Below are 21,095 nucleotides of genomic sequence, written 5' to 3'. Positions count from 1 at the left end.
GCCATAATGATGCTCATTATGGCAAATTTGGCTCTGCTGTGTGTGTTACTAAACCTCCCCACCAGGTGGCAGTGCTGCTTACCGAATCTCTCAGGATGCTAAGAAAAGTTCTTTTGAAAAGGACGCAAAACTGCGTCAGGCAGCTGGCAGAAAAACTATGGCAACCCTCTGATGATGAGGAGTCCTAAAGAAAATAAGTTAATACTTTAGTACTTTCTTTACCACTAAAGCATGAATATTAGTACTTAAGAGTAGTAATATGTACCCTTAAGTTAATAATATGTACTCTTTATGGTACTTTTATGAACCCGTTAGGGGTACAGAAGGTACAAATGTGTTCCTTTGAAGGTATTGCACCAGTGACAAGCTGTTATTTTTATTAATTATTATTATTTTACTTCTAAAAGAGTATTGTATAGAGATACTACAGCTCTCATACAACATAACACCCATTATATCATGTTACATAAAGGCTTTATGTAATTCTACAAACATACCTCGTCGGATGGTCTGTGCCACAGAAAGGGATTTTGGACCCCGTTACCATTCGTTTCACTTTTGTAGTCTTTCTCACACTTGCACTCCTGAACGGCCTTCACCAGCCAAGCTGTCTGGTCACCGTATTCACCAGAGGCCACCTCCATTACTGGAGAAAAGAATAAAAACACTTTCCGACTAGCTCAAAAAACTGATGCATTGAGACTACGGAAATAAAACATCTGTAGTGTACTGAGAATTTAGATGTGTATTATTTTTACTCTCGCTACAATTCTCAGTAGATTATTTATTCATGTATAGATAGCATCCAAAAATAACATTTTGCACCGGTCAGTGGCGAGTGAACTGGTCATACTCTAACAGGCATGAAATATATATCCGTGCCTGTAAACATTATGCTGTTTTCAACACTGATAATAATCAGAATATTAGAGTTATTTCTGAAGGATCATGTGACACTGAAGGCTGGAGTAATGATGCTGAAAATTCAGCTTTGATTCCAGAAATAAATTACATTTTAAAATATATTCTTATAGAAAACAGTTATTTTAAATTGTATTATTTCACGATATCACTGATTTTACTATTTTTAGTCAAATAAATGCTGCCTTAGTGAATATAAGAGACTTTTTTCAAAAACATTAACAAATCTTACTGACTCAAAACTTTTATGAAGTCTTTAAAGACTTACTTGACTGCAAATATGCAAGGAAGCAAGAATAAACAATTAAATAACTGATTTAAATTATTTCTGATTTGATTCCCTTTTGTATCTTATAAAATTAAGGGTCATGTAATTCCTAAAATTATTTAAATAATTAATTTATTAATTTATTTATTTGCATTTGGTGCTTTGTGCTTTGTTACATTTGGACCTCTGTGTACTGACAGAGGTATTTTCTTACTGAAGTCTGCGGGGTTGTGATAGGTGGGACAGTTGAGTCCCAGTTCTCTGAGATACGGGATTAAGCTTGAAACTCTTCCTCGGTAAATACACTGGCCTTGACTGAGGACATACAGCTGAAAAAAAAAAAAAAAACACCAAGAATGAGGTGTGAGAGGCAGCATTTTGCATTAAAGCATGCATATAAAACAATGCTCACCTTATCGAAGAGTTCAAACACTTTAGCGCTGGGCTGGTGAATTGTGCATATGACTGTTCGACCACCCTGAGCAAGAGCCTTCATCAGAGAGACCACCTGGAAGCAGGAGGAGCTGTCCAGCCCACTTCAGAGAGAAAAGAGGTAACAGCTTTTCACAAGAGATATATTTGAATCAGGAACGTCACTTAAGTTGATGATACACCGGGCAACTGTTTGAGCAATGTTGCTAGGGAACTTTCTGAAGATCTGGATACTTTAGATCTGTCATGGTACCTGTGTCTCACCTGGTTGCCCGTTGATGGCAACATTGCCCAGCAACATTGCTCAAATAGTTGCCCAGTGTATCATCACCTTTACAGCCATGCATTTCATAAAGTTCACATGCACTGTAACAAAAATTAAAAAAAAAAAAAAAAAAAAAAAAAAAAAGGAAATAATACAAAGTTTATTGGAATGTTTTATAAGAAACTAAAGTTTCAGTCTTTCTGCTTTAAAAAAAAAATAAGAAATAAAAGATGATATTATTGTTTTTTGTGTTGTTTTTTGTGATATTCACTAGCAGTTTCTGAGTGAAAATTGTTTCAAAGTAAATTCTATACTATTGTTCTTAAGTACGGAGGAGGCTCACCTTGTGGGCTCATCAAAAAACATGACGGGTGGGTTATTGACAAGCTCCAAGGCGATGGCCAAACGCTTCCTCTGGCCCCCAGACAGGTTGGATGTGCGTGTTTTGGCACATTCTAACAAACCGAGAGCGGTCAGGATTTCCCGAACCTACAACAACAGCATGTGTGCATCATTATGCAGTGGAATAAGGACAGCGTATGCCATTACATTTCTACAATACCGTTCAAACGTTTGTGGTTGGTACAATTTAGCATTTTTGAAAAAAAAAATCTTTAATGCTCATGGAGGCTGAATTTTTTTTATTAAAAATACATTACAAAATTTTTAATATTATTACTATTTAAAATAACTCTTTTATATTTCAGTGCATTTTAAAATGTAATTTATCCCTGTGATGCAAAGCTGAATTTTACTCCAGTCTTCAGTGTCACATGATCCTTCAGAAATCATTCTAATATGTTGATTTGCTGGTGTATGTTTACTGTTAGGAGATGTAGGTCAAGTAATGTTTAAAGCACCCCCAGCTGACTTTTACCAAAGGTCTCAAAGATTAGGCCGTTCATACATAACCGGTTGGGAAACTTCACACTTACCATTTCACGTCTGCCTTCATCCTTTTCCTGGAGTTTGAGATTAGCTGATACCTGAGCAGGGAGAGTGAGCGATTTAGATCATGATGAGCATTAGCAGTACAACTAAAGCTAACCGAGGGATTTGCATGAACTCAACAACAAAGCAACTGCAATTACATGAGATGTATTCCAGTGAAACTAGCAGTCAGAGCTGATTATATGTTTTCTGTTACCATGATGAGGTAGTGTGCTTGCTATTAATAATGTGTTTTTCTTGGCTAAATATAAAGCATATACAGAGCATATATGCAACAAGGGCTATAAAGTAAATCATTTTAACCAATTAGGGTTATTTGTAGCGAATACTCATACTTTTACACAATAACATTTGCGAGGGAAAAATGTTTCCTTGCAATTTTTTGACCCTTACAGTACCTACACTGTAAAAAAAAACAAACAAACAAAAAAAAAAAAATCTATAGTTTTTACAAAATAATTTTGCCAGCTGTGGTTGCCAGAATATTTTTGTAAAAAATACAGAAAAACTGTAAACACATTTTTGTCCAAAAGCAGTATATATATAATATAAAACTTTAATTTACGAACAAGAAAATTTGAATGTAAACCATTAATTCAATAGCGCACACTGCAATTAAAATCTGTTTTGTACCTTTAACATACTGACAACCGCCATAATAACACAGGTGATAAAAGAGAAAGCCACATGAAGAATCAAAGCTCATCACAAGTAGCTCCACCACAAGCAGAAGTATATACTCACATATAGAAGGTGCACAGAGTCATTCATGCAAACACAAAACACCATCATGGTAACACACGATACTTCAATAATGCAATAAACTTTCATTAAACAACAGAAGATGTAACATAAAGCCCAAATGTACATAACTGATAACAAAAACTAAAATAACAAAAATTATTTAAACAAAATACTTTCAAATGTGGAGTGTCACGCAGGGAATTCTGGGAATATCCATTTACAGTTTTTGACTGTAAATTATACACTGATTTGTTCTTTTTTTACTACTAAGAACTGTACAATTAACAGTATTTTACTGTAAAATTACATGAAATGTCTGGTTAGATCTTTTACAGTTTTTCCCTGTACTGTATATAGTACGGGAACTTATTGTTAACCTATTAACAGTTTTGTGTGTGTGTAATTAGTTTGTGTGTGTGTTTTTATGTGATTTTGTGTGTGTTTTTACAAAATTTTACAGTTAAAATTACACTTATTTTTTTACAGTGTACCATTGTGAAAAGAAGTATGCTTAACTGTATTGATTGATGCAGAGGGAGCTACTGTAACAATCTCTGTCTGTTTCATTATGTTTTGGTTTTCCCTGTTCCCATTTTGCCTGTGTTCCTGGTCTTTAGTGATTTCCATGTTTCCTAAATTTATCATGCACCTGTTTCAGTTCTAGTTGATTACTTCAGTTTGTGTATTTAACCAGTTGGTTCTCTTTGTTCAGTGTCTGATCTCATCAGTGTGGTTCCCTACTCTTCAGTTCTTTTCGTCTGTTTCTGTTGGCTTTATCTATTAAAAGACTGTTTCCTGGATACTCTATCGTTGTGTTCTTCATTACAGCAACTGCTGAGTGACACTAATGCAGCCCAGTGATATCATTTCTGCAGGCACGTACCATCATGGCTTCCTGTACGGTGAGGTGTGGCAGTAACATGTCATCCTGCATGATGTAGCAGGACACTTTCCTGAAAGATCGCAGATCTCTGGGCTGCCCGTTTATCAGTATCTCCCCCTTCATGCCTGTTTCCCTGCGTGAAAAACAGATCTTCGGATATACTTTCTTTTGAAACATTATCAAATTTATGATCACTATTTCCTGATAAATGATGATGATATCCCACACGTTTCATTGCTATATTCATTCAACTTCAACGATATATAGAAGGCATTGCTAGAAGTATAATATTAAAAGTAACTGCTAAATCTCCTGCCTAAATCTGCAGTTGCATCTTTTTGACAGATTGCTTCAGGCAGTCTTCATTTGTAAAGTGCTTTGCATAAAAAGCGTCCATAAAAAAAAAAAAAAAAAAAAAAAAAAAAAAAAATATATATATATATATATATATATATATAGATATATATATATATATATATATATATATATATATTTACATAAATAATGTATGATGGCAGTGCTGGATGTGTCGTCAAACTCAAATGGCAACTCGTAACAAATGTACCTTTTTGTAACTGATGACAAATTATGTGCCCCACAGACAGTTATTTTTAGAGGTGGGCCTTCATCGTATAACAAATTTCTAGGGCTGCCCCCTAATAGTCGAAGAACCGTTAGTCGTTGAGAAGAGGCTTGGTCAACCAAAATGTTATTAGTCGCAGAAAAAAAAATCCATACCAAGTGGCGAAATCACGCAGTCCGTGACGGACAAATCGTTAATGGCTGGTCTATGTGGTAATATACTGTAGTACATCAGGCAGGACATCCATACACTCACCTAACATTCATCGACCTCAAATATGGCTTATCATCTGAAATATGTATGTAGTAGTAGCAACTTTACATGGCAGCTCAATCTAATTTTAGCCTAGAAAAAAGTGTGCAGTTCACGTGTTTGTGCGGAGTGTGGAAGCTGAACAGTAGCGCGCTTGGGCTGCGATCATTTGCTCTTAAAATAAATTTTTGGTCATACAGATAAGAGTAATGCATCAAAGACTCTACGTTTATTCGTGTGCACTCAGAATAACAACGAAACATTGTGCTTTTGTAAAATAATGAAAGCAAACAGGATGCGCTTCCTGCTGTCTCGTACACTGTGAACTTGAGCAATCTTTGAAACTCAAAACTTCGAAACTCCATGTATTCTTGACTAATTACAGACATGAAAAATATATCTATAGGGAGTGAAACTTTTAATTGAACCAATTCAATTGGAAAACAAATATTCTCAGATTATGTAATGCATATGAAACATGCATACAGGTACATCCACTACTGTGGAGATGACGAGTGTCACCGACTTCATCTCTTTCATCTCTTCATAAATTATTAAAACGTTAATGCAGTTTACTTGCTGTTTTTCCCTTACACATTCATAATTATTATATTTGCCGGAGCACTGTGGCAAGTTTTTTTTGCATGCACTTGAACGCTTATTAGGCTATGTAGGCAATTAAAGGCTCGTTATTATAATTTATGTGGTTTATTAATAAAAGTGTGACTAATAGTCGATTAATGCTTAAAATGAACGACCACTAGTCGACCAGAAACATCTTTTGTGGAGGGCAGCCCTACAAATTTCCCACCAATTCACACAAAAATGTAAAATAGTTAGCGCTGTATGCTTGATGTTTGATGCAGTATTTTATGGTCATATTTTTATGGTCATACTAACCTATAACCTGCTAGAATGTTCATTAAGGTAGACTTCCCGGCCCCAGAGGGTCCCATGACGGCCACCAAAGCACCGCTGGTGAAGTTCCCAGAGATCCCTTTCAGAAGGGTCTTGTAACCTGATACAGGGTGCAAAAGAAAAAGAGGAGCCCCTGTGAGAAACCTTCCACAGTCGGGACAATAAACACAATGAGCAACCTGAGCCGTCCTGCACAATTGCATAATGTACCTGCCAAAGTCCCATTCAAATTCTCCTACTTACATAATGGTTGGTCTGTGATTGGAGGTGAAAAGGGGAATTTATTTGTTCGCCATTGGGTTTCTGAAATTTTCTAGGTGAGTGAATCTGTTTGCGGGTGTGCGTATCTTTAGATAAACCCTGTTCTTACCTTTATCTGAGCTTTTTGTATCTAACTTTCAGAGCATAAAGAGCTGATGCTATAACGCTTTCTCCAATATCCATCAATTTTCTTTTGTCAAGATGTATAATGCATTCTTCACCTTATGACAGCTTTGTGTGCAGATTTGTAAGCAGCTGAACTTGTTTTAGGTTCATGGCTAATGTACACTAGCCTCAAAGAGTATTTGAATACTTAAGGGCTATTTAAAATGTATGAACTTCATTAGTCCATTGGTTCAACAGAATTTTTTGTTGCATTAGACAACAAGATGAATATATGCCACTGAGTTTGACATCAATAAAGTGTCCAAATGCATTTCTACTGAATATCAGGTTATGCAGTCACATTACTTGGGAATACAATGGGAAAAAATGTAATAACTTTTAACACAAATTTACTATACGAAATTAATAATGAAACTAAAGTGTGCAAACTTATCCCAAACAAAACATGAAATTCTGAGATTCACATAAAATAATTAAAAATACAGTTTCGAACTGAATGTTTGAATCTAACATGCAAAATTATTGCTTGAAAACTCAAAATCCTAAAGTTACATAAACTAAAGACCTGTTTCCAGGAAAGTCAGTTCACTTGCCGGCTGTCTTGAAAATCTTGGCAGCTATATTTAGTCATGCAAGTTCAGTTTGTATTAAAATAGGGGAAGAAACTACTTGCAAAACTCACATTTTATAATCTATTTCAGCAATACAATCTAACATGACTTGGGTTATATACATGTTTTGTATATTTTCGCCCAGCCAATGCACACATACAATGTACAGCAAATAAATGTTTCCATTTTTTACATTCACACTGAGAGCAAAACCTGACATAAAGACCGCTGTAAATGCATTGACTTTGCCAACTGGTGACTGGCTATTTAATTTTGAAGTTGGAACCTACCTGCTACAACTACTGGGTGCAGTAATATATATATATATATATATATATATATATATATATATATATATATATATATATATATACTGAAATTTAAGTATTTTTTTTTTTTTACATAAATGCTTAATGCTTAATAATGAAACATAAAAATGTCCTTAAGTCCTAATTAAGTGGGTCAACAGGATTCTAAATTTCAGCTAACTGCATTTAATAGCAATTTAAATGATAGCCTTTCTTGCTCAGTATATAAGGAACTATAGGACAGTTAAAGGTTAAAGGTGACAGTTAAAGGTAACATATTATGCCCCCATTTACATTATGTAATATAAGTCTCTGGTGTCCCCGGAATGTGTCTGTAAAGTTTCAGCTCAAAATACCCCACAGATCATTTATTGTATCATTTTGAAAATGCCTATTTTGAGTGGAAGCAGAAACAAGTCACCACTGATAAGCTACTACTAAATATTGTAGAAACTTAATTTTCTGTAAAGTTGCTTTGCAATGATTTGTATCGTAAAAAGCGCTATACAAATAAACTTGAAACAAGCTGTTTTTCGTGTCTGTCTTTTTAAATGCAAATGAGCTGCTAATCCCCGCCCCCTTTTCTGGAATATAGCTGAGTCATTACAGTTCGGACCTGCTAAAAACATCTGTTTTGGTTCTGATTATCATGTTTATCACAATGAAATTATGCATTTTAAACAATATTAATTTAAACATCTGATATAGGGTTTTCTGAGTACACACATCTGAAGCACATGGACAGAAAGTGGCTGTCACAGCAAGTGAGTACTAAACTAAGTTCTCATTCACACACAAGTTTATGTTAAAAACACACATGAGTTACAAAAACAGTCGCTTATGTCTGTGAAGGTTTTAGATCTGTGTGGCAGCAGCAATATACAGTAAATAAATCAATAAATCTGTTAGCAGTTAACATGTTTTGCTAAATTTTCACCATGGCTTTAGAGCTGGTACACGGTTGTCGCTTGCAAAATCAAAAGGAGTGGTAATATTATAATGAGGTCCCTTTGCCACGTCACCAAGGTAGCATATTCTGATGCACTCGTTTTCTCAGATGCTTGCAGAAAAAGGCTTATTAAAAGTTACTGGGTTAACCTATTTCTCGTTTCCTTGGTTGGAAGATGCACCGGGGACCTTATTATAACACTTTAAACCTGGAAAAGTCAGATTTTCATAATATGTCACCTTTAAGAAATGATAACAGTAACCCTATTAACTAAAATTTTTCCCTTCAATAATCTCATAATTTGCTGCATATTGATAGTAAGTAAGCTAGTTGTTGTCGTAGTTGTTGTATTTTAGGTACGGGGTAGGGTTAAGGGATCTAGAATATGGTCATGCAAGTAATATACATGCTAATAAGTGAAAGTGAAAGTGACGTGACATACAGCCAAGTATGGTGACCCATACTCAGAATTCGTGCTCTGCTTTTAACCCATCCAAAGTGCGCACACACAGCAGTGAACACACACCTGGATCAGTGGGCAGTGCCTTGCTCAAGGGCACCTCAGTGGTGGTATTGCGGCCGGAGACTCGAACTCACAACCTTAGGGAAGGAGTTAAACTCTCTAACGTCTAGGCCCGCCTTCCCATAATATAATATATCTATTATAAGCAACTAGTTAATAGTGAATAGCGTTCCCTAATCTAAAGTGTTACCATGATAACTCATGCTTTTATGCAGTGAAAAGAGGACAGCCACAGGATGACCGATTATAACCTGTTATTTATCCAGTAGCTGAGGCTGAGATGCTAATCCAGTTGATTGCAGTGCTTGCCAGCTTAATTGGATTGTGCTTACAATCCGTCAGAGCAATACACAAATACATCTGACCTTTTCTGTTCTCTTTTAAGGGCAGGATACCAGGGCTTCTCCCTCTAATTTGTGCACTATAGCAACCCCAAAACAACAGAAAGGTGCATCACACCGTGGTGCGGTCTCTAGGTGAAGCCAATTGATTTGCAAATAATGGCAGGATGATTTTGCTTAGTGCACCTGGTGTGCTCCATGTGACAGAAGAGAGAGCTATTCCAGGCCATGAGGGACAACAGGGTTACTATGAGTCAATATCAAGTGTGTGTGATGAAGAAACTGAAACAAAAATGTTATAGAACCTCATTCTGTGGTATTACATCACGGTTTCATTATTTATTTTTTAAGAAAACTACTCTCTGATACTCTTTTACTGTACTCATGTTGCACTGGGTTTAATCAGATGAGGGATATGTATGTATAAATGCCCCACAACAACATTCAAATCGCTTGGCAAACACAAATTCCCATGACATGGGGTTAGATGTTAGGCGTGTGACGAGACACTTATCCCATGATACGAGACTGGTTTCACGAGAACAAGACAAGACCAGATTTTATACTTTTTTAAAGAAATCCTCAATGACTAAATATATAGGGAAAAATAGTATTTTATTCAACTTGAAAAACACAAACAATGTAGACGCATTTTGAAATCAACTTGTGTTTTATGAAATTAAATTTCTATTATAAATCTACATAATATAATGTATCTATTATATGCAGCAATGAACAACATGTAAACTAGAGCTGCACGATTCTGGATAAATTGGAGATCATGATTATCTCACAATTCTGAAGAAAAAAGATTAGAAAACTAAACAAAATAAAATAATTTACCAGTATTTAAAAAATGTATTAATTTGAACAAAATAAAAATAAATAAATGAAGGAGTCAGTGTCTCAATTCATAAAGACTTTTTTCACTATTGGAATCTCCTGAATGAATGATTCAATGACAAATACTCTTTTTAAATGGGCAGTTGTCGCGACCTCATGGAGGAAGAGTATAAGCGTTACAATACATACACGTGATACATTCATTTTGAACACAACTGTAGAGAATAAGTGTTTGTACCCAAACTTTTATTCCAGTACTGATGTTAATTAAATGTCTGTAACAGAAATAATGATGTGTGGTTGAAAATACTTTTTGTGTTGCTGTTTCTGGATCAGCAGCAGCCTGAATGATTCATTAACATGGGCAGCGACAAAACGTGCTTCTCGTGCTCCTCTGACATTCGCGATGTGAAACAGTCATAATAGGCATAGCTGAATCGTTGTCATTCAGGGATAAGATCGCGTGGATGTTTGAATTGAGATTGCGATCTTTAAACGATTAACTGTGCAGCTCTAATGTAAACTTCAAATTCTTTTGCGAGGATATCGTCACGTTCTCAGGAGAACAGCCTGATCTCGTGGGACACATGAGATCTCGTCACATCCCTATTAGATCTAGGTTTGACCAGTAGTCAAATGAAGTGCCTTAACATATTCACATCTTACACAACCAAATAATTTAGAGCAATGTACTTAACATTTAAGTTTATTTTACATATAGCCTTCCACTGGTGCATGATTATGACAGCAAAGGTACAACAATGAATATAACCGAGCTTTGTTATGATTTAAGAGGACAAACTGGATTGAAGTGCAAATAGTTTTACAGTTTACTGCAATTATCTGAAAGCTGGGTGCACATCATTAACAGCAAAGTATAAAATGTATAAAAACACCATATTACAAAAAAACACAAATACAACAGAACCAGATCATACTGGCTACACAAACAAATAAGTACCATGGGATTTCTAGATTTGGCTATGGTTTACTTTAGACATATTAGTGTACACATTTTCCACAATGAAGACCTATTGCGGTACTATGCTATGGTCACGTTATCAGATTTTAATTCTATTATATTAAAAATAATAATAATAATACTATGGTATTAAAATTCACATAGAGTGCATGGTACTTGTCAAAATATCATGATCCCGTGTCCAAAAAAAAAAAAAATTAGTGCCATGCTAAATTTATTGTTTACACTATTACCAAAAAACAAACAAACAAACAAAAAACAACGCATCATGTTAACACCATAGCTAAATACCAAGGTGCATGAATATATCACGCATCATGTTAACACCATAGCTAAGCTAAATACCAAGATTGCATGAATATATCAATGTATATATTAAAGTACCATTGTATGATTTTGACCAAGATTTTGCCAATTAACACAAATTTCTGGGATTGTAATGGATTTCTATTGTCATACAATTGTGAGTCTATGATCGCCTAGTGTGATATGTTCACCAACAGCAAATTAATAGTCTTTGCAATAAATCTTAGCCTCAGACGAAGTTCTGACTGTGTCAAATTTGGTTTGACTCCTACAGTCTAAAATCTTTTATGGCTTGTGTCCACTGAAGAAGCAATATGACTGACAGATTTAAAACACAAAATATTCTGTGTTGAGCCACCGACCTCCACTCACATTGTTCTCCACTAAATCACAATCATACCAGTCATGTTAGCCCTTAAGAGTTGTTACTTTACATCATGTCTTCTAGAAGATTGGGAATTGCAAATTTTGCAGTAATACATTTATCTTTTTTCCGCTTTGAATAAAGTCTATGCTTCATATAAATGCCTTAAACTTGAAAATACGAGTAGAGAATGATGCGTATGGTGAGTGAGTTGCTTCTCATGCAACCAGCTTGTCATAGCTGAATCGTGCCTAGATGTCTTGGCTACAATTTATCATATAATTATTTATAGTAACTTCTTATCTACTTGTTACAGCTCAGTGAAGAAAGGTTTGGTAGGGGTGGGGTGAGAAAGAGCTTGGGTACCTCATTCACTGCTTCATTTGAAGACCGATCAAATGTGAAATTCAAAACAATATCGCTTCCATGCCATTGTCACAGGCCGCTATTTTGGTCTTTTGACCTATGAAGGAGATCTCACTGGGTAATGGAGCCATCAAGCTATTAGTCCACTTTGCTTTGTCCCATGGAGCTCTTACAGCACAACATCTACTACAACACGAGGGATCAGCTGGGGTAAAAATACCAGAGGAGAAGGACCACAGAGTTCACTTTGGTCTTTTACTTGCTTCAGTAGGCTGGGCATAGACATAATTTTCTGTGACATTTTCACTCATACAGGAGGTTACTCAAGGCTGAGCAAGGTTCTTTAAGGCCTTTGCGATAAAAAGCCCGACCCACACAAACATTGTGAAAAATTTTGTTTTTAGGCTTGGCAAAGTACACAGCATAAAGCTTCAAACTTCAGCATACTGTACACTAATATACTTTAAAAGAAAATACTTCATTTTGAAATGAATGTAATTTTTTAGACACTAAATTGCATGTCAGTTGCAATTAAATGAAAATGTATTGTAACTTAAATTGACATTAAATGCAATCAGCTGAACTCAGTAATGTTTTTGACCGAAGTCTTTGAAATATGGTTAAAGCGTACTGCCGAATGTACTGACAAGTATTTATGGTAAACTAAATTATTATTTAATGTCATTTGTAATGAAAATTGTGTATCATTTAAATATATTTGTGATTACACATTTTTACACATTTGTAAAGATCAATGCTGGGGAAAGTTACTTTTAAAAGTAATGCATTACAGTATTGCGTTACTCCTTAAAAAGTAACTGCATTACTTAGTTACTTTTTATGGAAAGTAATGCATTGAATTTCTTTTGAGTTACTATTTATGTTGTGGAAATTTATTTCTTGTTTAGTTTTAATATATAAAAAAAGTTATATTTTTGGTAAATGTAAAAGTGCTTTCACACCAAAGTGAAATGAGTAAAGGGTGCAGCTCAAACAAACCTTTCAGCTGTGCTGCCATTCCGTATTGCAGAAGAATAGGATGCATGAGAAGAAAGTTCAACACTCTTACTTCAGCAATGAAACAAATGTGATTTTTAACTAAAGTAATTTTTGCGGTAGTACTTTAGATTAGGGAACACATATTCACTTTTAACTAAGAGTTTCCCCTCAATAAACTCCTAATTTGTTGCTTATCAATAGTTAATAAGGTAATTGTTAACTTTAGGTATGGGGTTGATTAAGGGATCTAAAATATATTCATGCAGAATAAGGCATTAATATCTGTCTAATAAGTACTAATTATCTGTCATGAATCCAATCCCTGCTGTTCTTCCCACTCACCACTAGAGGTCTCCATCACCTTTTCACCCCGGACTCCATTTCCCATAATCCTCTGCCCTGAAACTGACTGCCTGCACACCTGTTTCCCACTATTCAACTTGAATTGATCATTGATCATCACACACTCATGGCTGAGTCTTGTTTTGCTGTTAGCTAAAATTTCTAAGCCTTTCCTTGATTCCTGTTCGTTTTGCCCTTGTGTTTTTGACTTTGGATTGTTCCCTGGTTTCTGTCCGTTTGCTGCCTGCCCTGACCATCGTCTGTTCTTTGGATTACTCTTGTTTGCCTTGGGATATTATTGTTTTGCTGGTGTTTGACACTGCTTAATTTGACTACACCCTTGCATTTGGATCCCCTATTCTGTTGTCACACCATCCATAACAGAAGCATGCTAATAAGCAACTAGTTAAAATTGCGAATTGATCCTTAAAATAAAGTGTTATAATTTATGCTTATTCGTCGGGTTGAATTAGATCATCGAAGGTCAGCAGCAAAGACATTGGTTAATAAAATGTGATTAAAAACTTAATGGGATCAAATACTTATGTGTCATTTAACATATTTAATTATTGCATGTTTGTGTCATATTCTGAGTTTACGTTACTTTAGTAGTTCCCTGAAAAGGTAATCTGATTACGTAATTCACGTAACTTGTAATGCTTTACCTCCAACATTGTAAATGTTTGCAATTTAGTACATTTACAATACATTAACTTTAAATGTAATATTGAAAACATACTAAGCTTAAAATTATAATTAGAATATATTAGAATAAACTTCACTCTGTGCTGACCAAATGACCATTAAATAGCCATGAAGTTGTGGTCACATGACTTTAATAGATAGGTTCTGATAACTTTTTCAGGTCACAGAAATTACACCTGAAACAGATCGATCACTCTTGCAGATTGCACTATTAAATATTTATGACACAATCATTGGTAATGAATCCATAATGTGAGTGTTCAAATTATAACACTTTCAAGGGGGACCAATATTTTGGAAGAAATTAAGTTTTAGAAATTTAATGGCAACATCTAGATATAGCAATCAAGATATTTAAACAATAAGATATTCACGTCTCATTTAGACTGATGTTCTTATACTGCCGGGGTCATACGGTGCATCTAAACATGAACAGGTAGAAAGTAAATAATGAATGAGCTCAAGTGAATGTCACTGCATGTCGACCCTTTCCGGGTATTGTGCACTGGCCTCCAGGGATATATTATCCATAAAATTCAACATATATTGGAAAAGATCACAAATTCATTGTCATAAAAACTTTCAGCAAAACTGATCAATAAAAACTTAAAAATTATTACAAATAAAACGTACATTATTACAAAAAGTAAATAAACAAATAAATAAATAAATGTTTTGTTTGAAACAATTTTAAATGTTTCAATAAATGTTTTGTTTAAATAACTCAATCAGGGGTCTCCAAACTCAGTCCTGGAGGGCCGGTATCCTGCAGAGTTTAGATCCAACTTGCCTCAACACACCTGCCTGGATGTTTCTAGTATGCCTATTTAACACCTTGATTAGTTGGTTCAGGTGTGTTTAATTAGGGTTGGAGCTAAACTCTGCAGGACACCAGCCCTCCAGGACTGAATTTGGAGACCCCTGAAATAAATTAATAAATTGAATAATTGGAACATTTCTTAATAAAGTGCCAATTTTTTCCACTTTAGAAGTTAGTGCATATAGAACCTGGGAATATGCGCTATGTATATATGATGAAGACAGGAAAATGTACTGTCTAACATGAATAATCCATTAATGATAGAAAATGAAGTCATTTCTAAAATAACAATCTACATCCAAGATATTCTGACAAGTTACCTAGCGACAGAACAACATGCCTCCTCCACAAGCATTGCTCATAAGCAGCCTTATCTTTACAAGTGCACAGCTGATGGTTTCATCCTATTCCAGCGTACACCCTCAGCTCTCAGCAGAGGTTACTGGAGTTTACTGACTGATAGTAACCGGCTGTGAGAGCGGAGCTGGGCTGTTGGCAGTGCCTTTGCTCACTCTCTCTTTCCTCTAAGTATGGATTACAAAGATTTGTTAGACTGGGTTAGGCCTGGTTTCTATTGTAGTCAAGTGATAATACACAAGCTGAAGGTGCCCATCACTCTCTATTGCTTTTTGGTAAAACAAAGCAGTTGATAGCATGCCAGACAGACTTGCTTAAAATCAGCATGAAAACAAACTTGGTCCTATGTACATTCCTAACACTTTTTCTATTACATTTACATTTAGTCATTTAGCTGATGCTTTTATCCAAAGTGACTTAGAAATGAGGACAATGGAAGCAATCAAATTCAACAAAGGAGCAATGATGTACAAGTGCTATAGCAAGTCTCAGTTAGCTTAACGCAGTACACGTAGCAAGGTTTTTTTTTTTTTTTAATATAATAAATAAAAAGTAATCAGATGGAATAGAAAAATAATAGAGCAAGCTAGTGTTAGATGTCTTTTTGCTTTTGTTAATTGTATAATAAATGAAAAGAAAACAGAATACAAAAAGATTAGAAAGCTAGTGTTAGCTTTTTTTTTTATTTTTTATTTTTAGAATAGAATTAGAATAGAAAGTGCTTGAGTTAGAGGGTCAAATAAAGATGGAAGAGATGTGTTTTTAGCCGATTCTTAAAGATGGTAGGTCATTCCAGGAGGGAACATTGAAATTTAAAAGTCTGTAAAAGTGATTTTTGTGCTTCTTTGGGATGGCAATCAATCAGTCTATTAATGATGCATCTGTGAACATTATTCCACAGAAAAATAAAATAAAATGCTATGTTTAGAACAGCATACTACTAACACTATTATTTCTTCAGTATGTGTTAAATACCTGAATGTGCTACTACATCTGCCATAATGTGTAGTGCCCAGCAAATCACGCTGCATGGAATATTTGTTAACCACAATTCACTCAACCCGACCTTCCATTTCCAGTGTCTCAAATGAAGTGATCAGCCACAACCTTTTTTTTTTCTGAACGCATTCAAAGATTGAAAACACAAATTAGTTTTCATTCCTGAGTTCATTCCTTAAACATGAACATAAAGAAGTCATGTAACAAATGTAATAAAGTCATGTGGCAACAATGTAGCATACTACTGTGAAATTTTTGTTGTTGCATAGTTCATGTTATAGTAGTATGTGGTACACAGTATATTGCTTAGTATGCTGTAAGCAGTGCTACTACTCAATTCCAAATGGATAGATTTTTTAAAATATTTCTTCAAAATGTAATAACTTCCACCTCTGAACTGACTTTCTTCTTTGAATGACATCACCACCCTTGTGAAAAAAGCAATTTAGCATAATTTTAAAAAGAGTACTTATTTTGGAAGTAATATACTTTAAAGGAATACACTTAAGTGTGAACTGAATAAGTGTTTTTGGAAAATGAATTGTATTTTTTTTGAATTGAATTAATTTGTATTATAGTTTCAGTTTCTATCAATTTAAAAGCAATTAGTTAAATTGGAGTTATATTTTTCACTTAAGTACATTAAACTATACATATAGTATAATTTACTATATTTTACTATAAAATACCACTATATATAAACTTGTATGTTATGTTACATGTATTTAAATACATTTAAAACATACACATTTGCAATGATAAACTTGCAATTTTGTACATTTAAAATATATTAACTTTAAATGTATTATAATCTTAAGAACTTCACGGGTCATTTAGTATGTTAGCCAACAGATCAAAATAAGCAACATTATTTTGATTTGTTAATCAATTAGATTATTTGACATTATTTAAGAATTGGACTTTTTAAAAGTGTATCTCTTTTGCATTTTAAGTCACTCTGAAACTGAAGGATTAGTTTCCATGAAGATTTAAACTTTCAGTTTGCAGTGATGCCCTTACGGCAGTTGGATACTTTATCATATAAAAGAGCTTATATTTAATATTCATAATTATGTTTCAATGCATAAATTATATATTCATATTCAATACTTTTTGTTAACCTAGTTAGCTGTATCAAATGAAACAGCACATTAGCTGCATGAATGCTTCAGTTTATGTGTTCCGCCCAAGGCTCTGAAAGCTTTGATCGCTGCTGTAGTCTGCAATGGCACAAAACACCAGGATCAAATCGGACCTGTCCACATCTGCTCCATACTTCCACTATGTGACATCATCATGATTCAAGATCTTTTTATCCATGCCCGGCTGTTTGCCAGTCCAGAGCATTTGCTGCCTGTCTCTGATGCTGAATGCATGATATGAAGGTAGGGCTGTGTGTTGAGCATGCTGTTCTTTTTGGAGAAGGCAGAAAAAAGCTGATGGCAATCTAAAAGGATTGAACCAAAGTCAGTGAGTGAGCCATCAGAACAATGAGCCTGCTGGCTATGGGACTTGGACTAATGTATATTTCATGAAACGAAGCGACACTGGAGTGTGGCACTGAAGTTTCACTGAAACTTGCTTCTGTAGTTCAGGCACTGGCACTGTATTTCAGACTGTAATTATTCACGATATACAAAATACAATGAAAGAGCAAGAAACCAATCTTAACTTTATAATAATAATAATAATTTTTTGATTATATTATATTATATTATATTATATTATATTATATTATATTATATTATATTATATTATATTATATTATATTATATTATTCTGCTCAGGCTTGACACTTCAGGATTTACTGACAAAGCTGCTGCTGCTGAAAATTTGCTGTGTCCAAGAAACTTAAAAATCTAATTATAATCCAGATGGTGAGCCTAATGAAGACATCACTGCCCATCAGTAAAGCCCTGCTCCCTAAGGTAAAAGTAAGAAGAGACAGCTGGATTGTTATGTCAGCCATAGTGCTTAATTAATGAATTCCCTTCTGAGATATGCATGGAGGCATTTCAGGAGAACATCCATTGGAAAGGACATATTTGGAGCCAAAGACTAAAGACACTCTTTTCAAAATCCATACTTTTTATATCACTAAACAATTCATTTGCACTCCCTTGCCAAGCAGTATACAAAACAAACCATTCCCACTGAAACCAATCCAATTCCCAGAATATTTACAATAGAAACCAACAAATCCCCTAGAAGTAAATTAATTTAAAATGTACAGCAAGATGTTTGATTAGTGCAGACATGGACCTTTTCATTAGAATTAGTTTGTAGTATGCTACTTTCTAGACATATATTTGCTGTTTGCATTTCCATTTAAAGAAAGCACATATTATTTACTGAACTAAATGTGATGTTTTTGGACACTCAATTGAATGTTAATTGCAAATAAATGACAATGTATTATAGTTTCAGTTTAATTTAAATGATATTAGCTGAACTTTGGAATATTTTTTGTACATATTTATTTGTAATTTCATAATTACTTGTATTATTTTTGAAATATAATTAAAAGTGTACTGCTGAATATACTGACAACCATCTATGGTGTCTAAACTAAAATATACTTTAATGTCATTCCATTGAAACTTTTAAGTATGTGTAACATCTGTAAAGAAAAAAAATTAAATTCAGTATTTTTTTTTATATATTATTTAATATTAACTTTAAATGTGCTATTGAATAACACACTGCAGGTAAAATACAGTACTTGCATTTACTTATATTCACTTTCTCTTCAGTATGTTAGTCAACAAATCAAACGCTTTAAAGAAGTGTGCTTCTTTACAAAATAGTATTAAAACTATAATTTAAAATGCATTTTAAAGTAAAACTTTTAATTTAACATTACTACAAACTGCACTTTTTAAAAGTGTACTTATGTGTGTTAAGAAACAGTAATGAAAGTGTGCTCTTGTTATGTACACTTAAGCGGCATTTTATTTCATTACTACACTTTTTATTTTAAGATTTTAAGTACAATACAAGTGCACATTCAGCACTATTAAGTGCACTTCTTATTCAGAAGGGTCTCTCTGAATGCATTTGGAATCTATAGTAAAACCAGAATAGTAATTCTTTAATGGTTCTAACTTTTATACATTTACAGTGCACTGAGGCTTGAAGGTCACACGTTACCTTTTTTTCTCCACCATGGTCCTTCAGGAACTGAGTACGAGAGATCTTTGAATTGAATGTTGACTGCGGGTCTGCGGGGGAGATATGAAAAGCGCTGGGCTTCGGTCAGATTGTTCTCTACTTTCTTCAGGTGTCCGTGTAACAGCGGCGTCTGCTGACTGCCGACGTGACTGGACATCAGTTCATCAATGGACACGCACACGGTTCTAGGGTCTAGCATGAGGTCAGGAGGTCCATTTGTGTTCTGAGGGAGGAAAGACAGAGCGCTTGTGTAACACACTGCAGCCTTGAGGGAAAAGATCCCAGGAGTTTGTCCTGAGGACAAAATTGAGATGTTCAGAAGTCATCAGGGATTTTTATCAGAAGTTACTAAAGAAGACAATTTAAATGACTACTGAATTCTGAGATATATAATTAGTAGTTTGTAGATATTATAAAATAGTATGCTATTACATATACTAATGTTAAAAAAATTGGAATCAGTAAGATTTGTAATGTTTTTTATTTTTTTTGCAATTTTAAGATATCTATATATATATATATGCTATATCATATATGCTTATTTATATATATATATATATATATACATAAACATTAATATTGTGATTAATTGACTGCAACCTGTGACACTTTTTTTCAGGATTCTTTGCTAAATGAAAAGTTAAAATGAACAGCATTTATACAAAGTGGATATCTTTTGTAAGTCTTTACTATCACTTTTTTATCAATTTAAAATAACCTTGCTTGAAAAAAAATGGCTGATGAAATTCAGCTTTGCCACCGCATTTTATTTTAAAGTATATTAAAATATAAAGCCATTACTTTAAATAGTAATAATATTTGACTGTATTGTTTTTTTTTTTTTTTTTTTTTTTTTTTTTTTTTTTTTTTTTTTTTTTTATGAATGTAGCCTTGATGAGCATACAGGCTTTTTTATAAACAGAAAAGAAAAGAATAATCTCACTGACCCAAACTTTTAAACACCAGTGTATATAATAGAATACTATTTTGTAATATTTATAAACTATAAATTATTCATGTCATTGTATCACTGTAAGCACAGTGGTTTAACCCGTGGCATTTCTTGGCCATACCATATCTGTGGTGTATAATACTTTTTCCATAATATATTCCTACTTTAGAGTACCTTCAAATGACAATGTTATTGCTATTGTTATTATAAAATAACATCACTGTAACATGGTATTTTTGAAATAGAACTCCATGCAGCAATTTTAACCTGTAAATACACTTAATTGTTTAATGAAAACACATTAGAGTTGTACATTTGAGGAATGTAGCTATAGCAGCCTATATTAATAGTTCATCAGTGAAACGCATGCTAAATATAAAGAGAGATGACCTAATCCGTCTCCCTCTGGCTACAGAAGACTGATGAGGTTACTATCAGACAAAGCTTAAGCTCTGGGAAAACATTAGGCTACTGCCCAAATGTCAGTTTAATGCAGTATAATGTGTTTTCATATTAAAAGTGTATTATGTAATATAAAAGGATATAAAAATAC

At 34.1% G+C, this 21,095-nt stretch overlaps 1 protein-coding gene across 1 annotated transcript in view; it reads right to left on the bottom strand.

Moving 5' to 3' along the window:
• LOC109104309 (ATP-binding cassette sub-family G member 1) overlaps positions 1–21,095 on the bottom strand; it is a 28,233-nt gene that overhangs the window by 6,449 nt on the left and 689 nt on the right. Inside the window, exons 2-10 of the mRNA XM_042770867.1 lie at positions 19,570–19,813; positions 6,200–6,317; positions 4,465–4,597; positions 2,822–2,872; positions 2,230–2,375; positions 1,602–1,725; positions 1,404–1,518; positions 498–646; positions 83–184 (exon numbers count right to left, since the gene is read on the bottom strand). Coding sequence (XP_042626801.1) covers positions 83–184; positions 498–646; positions 1,404–1,518; positions 1,602–1,725; positions 2,230–2,375; positions 2,822–2,872; positions 4,465–4,597; positions 6,200–6,317; positions 19,570–19,813 — 1,182 coding nt within the window. The remainder of the gene's footprint in view (positions 1–82; positions 185–497; positions 647–1,403; positions 1,519–1,601; positions 1,726–2,229; positions 2,376–2,821; positions 2,873–4,464; positions 4,598–6,199; positions 6,318–19,569; positions 19,814–21,095) is intronic.

The sequence above is a fragment of the Cyprinus carpio genome, chromosome A15, assembly GCF_018340385.1.
Source record: "Cyprinus carpio isolate SPL01 chromosome A15, ASM1834038v1, whole genome shotgun sequence".
Lineage (NCBI taxonomy): Eukaryota > Metazoa > Chordata > Actinopteri > Cypriniformes > Cyprinidae > Cyprinus > Cyprinus carpio.
Note: the sequence above shows the minus strand (reverse complement) of the source record. Positions and strands in the feature narration are given on the sequence as shown.